This window comes from Haliotis asinina, chromosome 8 (assembly GCF_037392515.1).
Source record: "Haliotis asinina isolate JCU_RB_2024 chromosome 8, JCU_Hal_asi_v2, whole genome shotgun sequence".
Taxonomy (NCBI): Eukaryota; Metazoa; Mollusca; class Gastropoda; order Lepetellida; family Haliotidae; genus Haliotis; species Haliotis asinina.
In genome coordinates, this window is record NC_090287.1 from 28,032,303 (window position 1) to 28,040,542 (window position 8,240).

Consider the following 8,240-nt stretch of genomic DNA (forward strand, 5'->3'; position numbering starts at 1 on the left):
TTGCACTGAAGTTCTATATGTCATCATATCAAGTCACGATATGGCCGAAATATTGCCGATGTAAATTAGAATCTTAACTCACTCACTAATCACGTCATCGTGTGATGACACATATTTTGGGAAACGCGGTTATTGGAACATTAGCACACAGTTTTTAATCATGTTGCACACATTTCCACAAATGGCTTAATTTCAAAGCATTTCCTTGCACATTTTCATATGCATCCCCAGACAGATTCTACTTGGCTTATTGAAAAGCATTGACGAACATCAGTCTACAGTGACAATGGGTTGCTCTGCTTCCGGAGCAGTTTCTTCAAGGAATGATCAAGAAATTAATGGCAAATCCAAACCCTCGAAGTCACAGGGTCGGGTAATAATAAAAGATGACCCGCGGATACCCATTGCAGGTCGTCAAGTGTACCTCCTCAAGAGGTCGTGGAAGGCCATAGCAAGAAACATGGACGAAACCGGCATCACTATGTTCATGAGGTTTGATATTATATTACATAACCACTCCTTTTTCCACTTCCGATTGAGCTGCGATATTGTAACTTTCCAAACAAATGAATATGTAAATTCTTGATTATCTTGTAGACAGGACAAGCACGGGAGTAGGTACAAAATGTTTTCATGACTAAGGCGAAACTCTTTTACGTATTTAGTAACGGTCCATGACACGAGGAAGTTTCACCTGACTACCATGAATTTTTCATTCTTGATATTATTGTTTTACAACAGTTAACAGGTACCTGTAGTAGATAAGGTGTTTGTTGATAACAAGGTAATGTGAAGTCGTTTACGATATTATTCATATGTGTCCAAAAGCCACCTTTATCATTTATATGGATGTCTTGTATTTCAGTTTTAGGAAAGGGCGTTTGAGTGTCACTGTAGCACTAACTCCCATGGAGGTCAGGCTAGAACAATATCACTAACAATATCTGTCGTTATCGGCGAATTAAATTGCCCTTATCATGCATGTATGAGGAAAGACAGAGTCGTGCAAATGAAATTCGACACTTCACGTAATTTCCATAGATTTATATGTTACTTCAGCGTAGTCTGAAATTAATTTTTAAAAATAGAAATTAATTTTCGTGAATTTAATTTTAGCAAGATCCAAGTCACATTTTGCACATTTGTGAGGAATCATTTTACCTACAATCACAAAATTTCTGTTTAATTTTCCGTTGCTTATTTATCCAGTGGCAACAATATAATCACCATATATACGGTGTCGATAACTCCTTTAATAGGGCGGTCTGTGGGATTTTGCATTGTGGAACCATACGATAGCTGATAAAAGTAATGTCATTCCATTGGACTGAGATTATATGCGCAGGACAGAGATGATTTCAGATTTGCCTGTCAAAATTTACAAAGATCAACATAAACTCACTTCATGGAAATAATTTATGCTACACGGAAATAACATGTATGTCTATGGGCATGGCATCAAGTTGACGGGTCTGTAAGTTGTGCATATCGGTCAAAGATTCCGCTGACCAAGGAAATATTCCTGACTACAGCGTTATGTAAGTGAAAACAAAACAAACTGTAGGATAAGGATGTTATTGTAGGTTGTGGCTCTGAAAGTCATTTCGGCAGTTGACCTTTCTAACTAAACATAACCCTGTCCTATGCCATGCTTGCATTCATTTGCAGTAAAAATATTTATAATTCAGTGAAATACATTCAAATGTCATTCATACTTTCGAGATTGGGTTGTGTTTTACGACGTTTCAACCATATTGCAGCGACATTACGTCTACACCAGAAATGGACTTTACACATACTCATGTAGGTATTCGGACGTTTTAACCACTAGGCTAAATCCCTTATATTTCCCCCATCAGTCCTGCCAGTGCAACAGCAACTGTTGTATGAAGACTCCCATGAGACAGGCCACAACTAGGATTGGTTATGAATATGTGATGGACCCCCTTTTGCATGATACGTTCCCATTAATTGATGATAATAATTTAAACCCACGCCTCTGTCATTGAAATCATCGCGCATAAAGACCAGGGCCCGATTTCTCGAACCAAACTGGTCTCAGTTTTGAGTTAAGTTTGAGTTATTTCTCAAATTTGAGTAAACATGGAAAATATCATTTCCCAGAATGAACTGAAATCAATATTTAACGCAAACACAGTAGACAATTTCAGTTTGGTGGGTGGATTAATTAGGTATTATGCTTTTTTATTGTAAAATACTACTGGGTTAAAATTCAGCTGTTTCATTTTGTCAAACTCAGTTTGAAATTTGAGTAAAAACTTAAGTTTGTTTCGAAGAATCGAGAACAGGTCCCGTTTCACACAGGCCTTGCACCGTATCGACTATCATAAGTCAATGTTACAGTACAGAGCCTAGATTTTCGAAGCTCTCTTAGCGTTAAGATAGTCTAAGTGCCATACATTAACATTAAGTTGCGACTACCTTAGCGCTAAGAGAGCTTCGAAAATCTAGGCCTAGGAGGTAGGAATGCTACGAGGAAAGTTACAAGATCCTAGGCTTATGAGAGCTTTGTGAAACGGGGCCCTGGACCTATCACAAACTATCGTAGTTCTACGACGTCCGTGCCTCCTGCACTGCAACATACCAGACTAGTCCTTGCGCTAAGAGAGCTTTGTGAAACGGGAACAGGGCCTATATTTTGGAAGCCTCTTAAAGCTAAGATAATCGTAAGTTAATGTTAAGGTATGACACTTACGACTGTCTTAGCGCTGAGAGAGTTTCGAAAATCTAAGGCCAGGACCTCGTTTCACTCAAGCTGTCGACTACCGTGTCTCATATACTCTAACATACTATCTTTCGATAGTCGTAGCGCTAAGAGAGCTTTGTGAAACCGAGCCCTGAAATGATTGTGTCGCTTCATACTGGTATCTCTAATCTTGTGACTTTGTTCTTATTTAACTTTTTTTGTGAACTACTTTCTAAATCAATTGATAATCCATTATTTTTCCGGAAATTTACAAAATGATGTAGCAATATTTGACCATATAGACACCCAATCCCAAGTTACATGAGAATTATATCCTAAGTCACAACTCTCTCGCTGCAATATGTGCTTTCTGTTCTGGGAGTGTGGGGGTAGCCTAGAGGTTAAAGCGTTTGCTCGTCACACCGAAGATCAGGGTTCGATTTCCCAAATGGGTACAATATGTGAAGCCCATTTCTGGTGTCCTCCCGCCTAAATATTTGCTAAAAGCGGGTTAAAACAATTCTCACTCCTTGTTTTCTAGTCTCTTCGAGCAGAACGAGAGCGTGAAGAACTTCTTCAGCACCATAAATAAAGACGTGACCTTGTCGGAACTGCGAGAGAGTGGACTGATGGAGAGTCACGTACGCGGGGTGATGCTGACGATAGATGAGGCGATGATGTCGCTTGATGAGCCGGACTTTGTCATAGACATGCTTATGCACGTTGGGAAAACACACTTGCGTTTTAATAAGTTTGATCCTGAAATATTTTGGGTAAGATATGTATCCTTTTCCTTCATTTTAGATTTACTTAAAACGATCAATATCATTTCATCACCCTTCTGAAAAGGTGAGTGAGTAAATGAAATAAATGTGTCTACCCATCACTTCTGGAGCCGCATGGCAGCGGGTTGTAAGAAATCGAACCTTGATCAGACAAACCGGAGACGTCAGGAGTAACAACAGATTACATCGGTGTACAGTGACAATTAACCGTACAATCGGTCATCGAGTCTCACCAGTTCTCTCTGCTCATATAAACATGGTTTTGCTAGAACTGGATGGTTGTCTTGCCCTGAAATCATGGATCAATGAAGATCTGCATTACTGATCTTCAGTAACCCACCCTTGTCGTAAAAGGCCACAAACTGGCTCGGGTGGTCAGGCTCGCTGACTTGTTTGACTGTTTATCTCTGTTGCGTAAATGGATGCTTATGATGTTGAACGCGGGATTGTCTGGTTCAGACGACCACCGTATAGCTGGAATATTACTTAGTGCGGCGTTAACCAAAACATTTCTGCGATTTATCAGCAGCCTGTCGGATCAACCAAGAATTCTCATTCATGTTAATCAGTGTTAATGTACAACGTATTTTGGAGTTGTCATGGCAATGGGTTCCGGATTTTCATCTTTATTACGACATCGCTCATTACATTAGCGTATTTGAATTCAAATATTATATCAGCTGCGATTACACTGGTTGCTATGTAAACAATGTGGTTACTAACCACATGCATTGCCAATATTGCACAAAGATTAAGATCGTTAATGACTGTCATTCGCGAATTACATGGATATTCCCAAGACTTGAACTTGACATTGGATTGCTACACGTGATTAATAAGCTATATTCCCCGCAATCGTCTTACTTTAAGCTGACAGCGCTGTCGTGTACAAGAAAAAACACGCCATCTAGCCATAACAGTGTACTACGGTACCTATACGAACATTGCAGAAACTGTTTCAGTCTGATCAGCTATGGGCCGAATATCGATTGGTTTTCAGGGAATTTGTAATTGGGTGGAAAGAGTAGTTTAGATTCAGGAAGCATAAGAACCAAAACAATTGCTCTTTGGGGGACAATATACAAACACACAAACAAACAAAAAACCCAAAAAGAATTACCCCGAAAGAAAATATCGGTCCTCTTTTTGTTTCGTATCCCAGTTTCGTAAACTGATACCGTCATTTACTGTCCCTGATTTGGTTACTTACACATTTCACTCTTTTTCGAGTTTGAAATAAATGAAGTAATAAAAAAGAACTTTTGAAAACTGACACGAGTTGTATTTTGTAGCACAGACTTGACCAAAGTGACCAACGTCTTACGCATCCATTCATCAAGTGGGCATGACGTCATATAACCGAAAGTTCCCTCACTCTGAAATATATAATTATTATTTATTCATTATTTATTTGACCATGGACATAATTCATTTTCAGGCCAAACCTATATCTCACGCAAACGTTTACCCATGTCTATGACTAAACGTGACGGTTCCTCCTCGTATGATTGCCTTGTCCTCTTGTAAGAACAAAACACAAGAAAGGCAAACGCTGACGAAAGATAGTCCTTAAGTAAGACTCGTGTATCGTCGTAATTGTCTACGCTCGCTTTTGTTCACTCGACTGTTGATATGGATTGTAAAGACACGATACAGAGCAAACGTGATGTCTTAGGTCGTGGCATAAATAATCCATTAAGATGTCCATGTAATTGTCGTGTAATTATGATTCTCAGTGTACCGCCAGAGGCCTAAATATCGATAGTCTAGTCAGGATGTGATTTCGTCTTCATCGCATGATTTCACAATTTATGACAGGTTGCTTTCGACCAATCAAGGGTACAGCCATGTCTTTTTTCCAGTTCATTTTGCAACCCATGTATGCCCTGAAATTTTGGCCCCGTGAAGATACTGGTTAAAGTGGGTCCTCGACAACCCCCTACTCTTCCCATAGAGGTTACTTGTCATATCTTCTACGAACGTCTGTTCTAATACGGCCATATTTCCCGGTTCTCATAAAAAACCCTAGTTGCAAATACACGAATTATTTTCCTTGTTTCTATCCATTCAGAAAACGTTTTACATCGACTTAGATCCAGCTTGATTAATACAAGCAAATGTGGAGAGACATATGCCTCATCTGTCGGCAACATGTGGCACACAACCTTCTAATGGCTAGCTTGTCCGTTGTCAACTAGGACCAAGGAAACGCCATTGATCCGGCCATGACATGACTGAGTTCTGTCTAGATGAAACATTTACGCATCGCGCTGAGGAACAGGTTCTAGTTACCCAAAAGCATACGGGAATGACCGAGGCCTTACGAATGATCACCTATGAAATAACGTCACTGACTGCACAACTAAATCTGACTGCAACCAATCACGAATCCATGAAAGGGCCGTATTAGATCAGTAGTTCGTAGGAAGATATGACAAGAAACCAGAGAATGCGGCACCCTATTCATGTCGTAAAAGGCGAGTAACTTGATCAGGCCCCCTGTCTTTGTTGACACTCATCGTATCCCGACTGATCGATGTTCATGTCGACTAGCCGGAATATTGAAGAGTGAGGGCTGGAGAAAGTGTGTGAGTGAGTTTAGTTTTACGCCACACTCAACATTATTCCATCTATATGGAAGCTTATTTATGAAATGAAATTAACATCTACAAAAGCCCTACAACATTTTAAGATTTTCACGCCGAAATCCCGGGTTCGATTACCCAGATAGGATAGTGTGTCAAACCCATTTCTGCTGTAACCCGGGGTAATATTGTTTGAATATGTAAAAGCGGCATAAATCCCAACTCATTAAAGCATGAATGACCAATTTTGGATTACTCTTTTTCTACAAGTTAATGCAGACATGCTGCCGAGATATTGCTGGAATATTGCAGTGATAAGTGGCGTAAACCCCACACCTCTTACTACAGGTCTGTCAACAGAAAATACAATGAGAGAGTGAGTGAATATGTTTAGTTTTACGCCCTTTTTGTAATATTCCAGCAATACCACGGCAGGGGACACCAGAAATGGACTTCACACATTGTACGCGGGTGGGAATCGAACCCGGGTCTTCGGCGTGACGAGCGAACACGTTCAGCCTCTAGGCTACCCACTGCCCCAAGAAAATACAAACTCCAATATGGGGACGTATATTTCGTGTGTTCGTTTGTCACTCCGTAGTTTGAGGTAGCCCAGTGGTTAAAGTGTCCGCTTGTCATGCTGAAGACCCGAGTTCGTTCCCTACATGGATACAATGTGTTCGCTTTGATATTGTTGGAATATTGCTAAAAGCGGCGTAAAGCCACACTCACCCAGCCGTGTTCCATCTCAAATGTTTATGTTCCCCCCAGTTCATCGTGTTCCATCTCAAATGCTTCAACTTTCCTCAGCTCATTGTGTTCCATCTCAAATGCTTCATTTTCCTCCAGCACAGCCTCTTCCATCTCAAATGCTTCATTTCCCTCCAGCTCATCATTTTCAATTTCAACTGTTTCATTCTCCTCCAGCACAGCGTCTTCCATCTCAAATGTTTCATTTTCCTCCAGCACAGCGTCTTCCATCTCAAATGTTTCATTTTCCTCCAGCACAGCGTCTTCCATCTCAAATGTTTCATTTTCCTCCAGCACAGCGTCTTCCATCTCAAATGTTTCATTCTCCTCCAGCTCATCGTGTTCCATCTCAAATGTTTCATTTTCCTCCAGCACAGCCTCTTCCATCTCAAATGCTTCATTTCCCTCCAGCTCATCATTTTCAATTTCAACTGTTTCATTCTCCTCCAGCTCATCGTGTTCCATCTCAAATGTTTCATTTTCCTCCAGCACAGCGTCTTCCATCTCAAATGTTTCATTTTCCTCCAGCACAGCGTCTTCCATCTCAACTGTTTCATTTTCCTCCAGCACAGCGTCTTCCATCTCAAATGTTTCATTTTCCTCCAGCACAGCGTCTTCCATCTCAAATGTTTCATTTTCCTCCAGCACAGCGTCTTCCATCTCAAATGTTTCATTTTCCTCCAGCACAGCGTCTTCCATCTCAAATGTTTCATTCTCCTCCAGCTCATCGTGTTCCATCTCAAATGTTTCATTTTCCTCCAGCACAGCGTCTTCCATCTCAAATGTTTCATTTTCCTCCAGCTCATCCGTGAACCATTCCTCATGGCAGTGAAAGAGACACTAGGGGACAGATACTCCGCCCACATGGCGGATATCTATCACAAAGCCATCTGCTTCATACTGACCACACTCATCTCAGGTTTCAAGCTTGGGCAGAAGGAGAAGAGCATCATCTCCATCAAGTGAGAGGCATGACGGTAGCAATTTGCGCAACATTTGATCTGTGGCAGGTGCATCTTTGTTTCGCATATGTACGAAACTACAGAGGACTGTAGTAGGATTATTACTTCTGTACAATATGTTATATAGCCATTGGTTTGCTGCCGTCAAACTACACAAAATGAATTGTCATGAATTTGTTTATTGTATTGGTAATCATATCTATCGTCTTTTCTTTGATATGCAAAATGAATAAAAAACATATCATAACATAAATAACAGCTGTGAAAATTTCTGACAATGATCTAACGCACGACTCGTGTTTCATCTCAGATTTAACGTTGTAACATCAGATAGACGTTGTCTGACTTCATACAAAGATTTTATAGAAAAGGATCAAGACTATATTTTCCAAAGTTATGGGAAGTACATTTATCTGAAATTAAAGCGACATTTGTATGAATCTATATACAA

General features: G+C 40.3%; 1 protein-coding gene across 1 annotated transcript; it reads left to right on the plus strand.

Annotated features, from left to right (window-relative positions):
• The first annotated feature begins 286 nt into the window (after nt 1-286).
• Nucleotides 287-7,793, plus strand: LOC137293516 (cytoglobin-1-like). The gene is made up of 3 exons (XM_067824117.1): nt 287-492; nt 3,249-3,480; nt 7,629-7,793. Exons 1-3 carry the CDS (start codon nt 287-289, stop codon nt 7,791-7,793), a joined length of 603 nt encoding a protein of 200 aa, XP_067680218.1.
• The last annotated feature ends 447 nt before the right edge of the window (nt 7,794-8,240 follow it).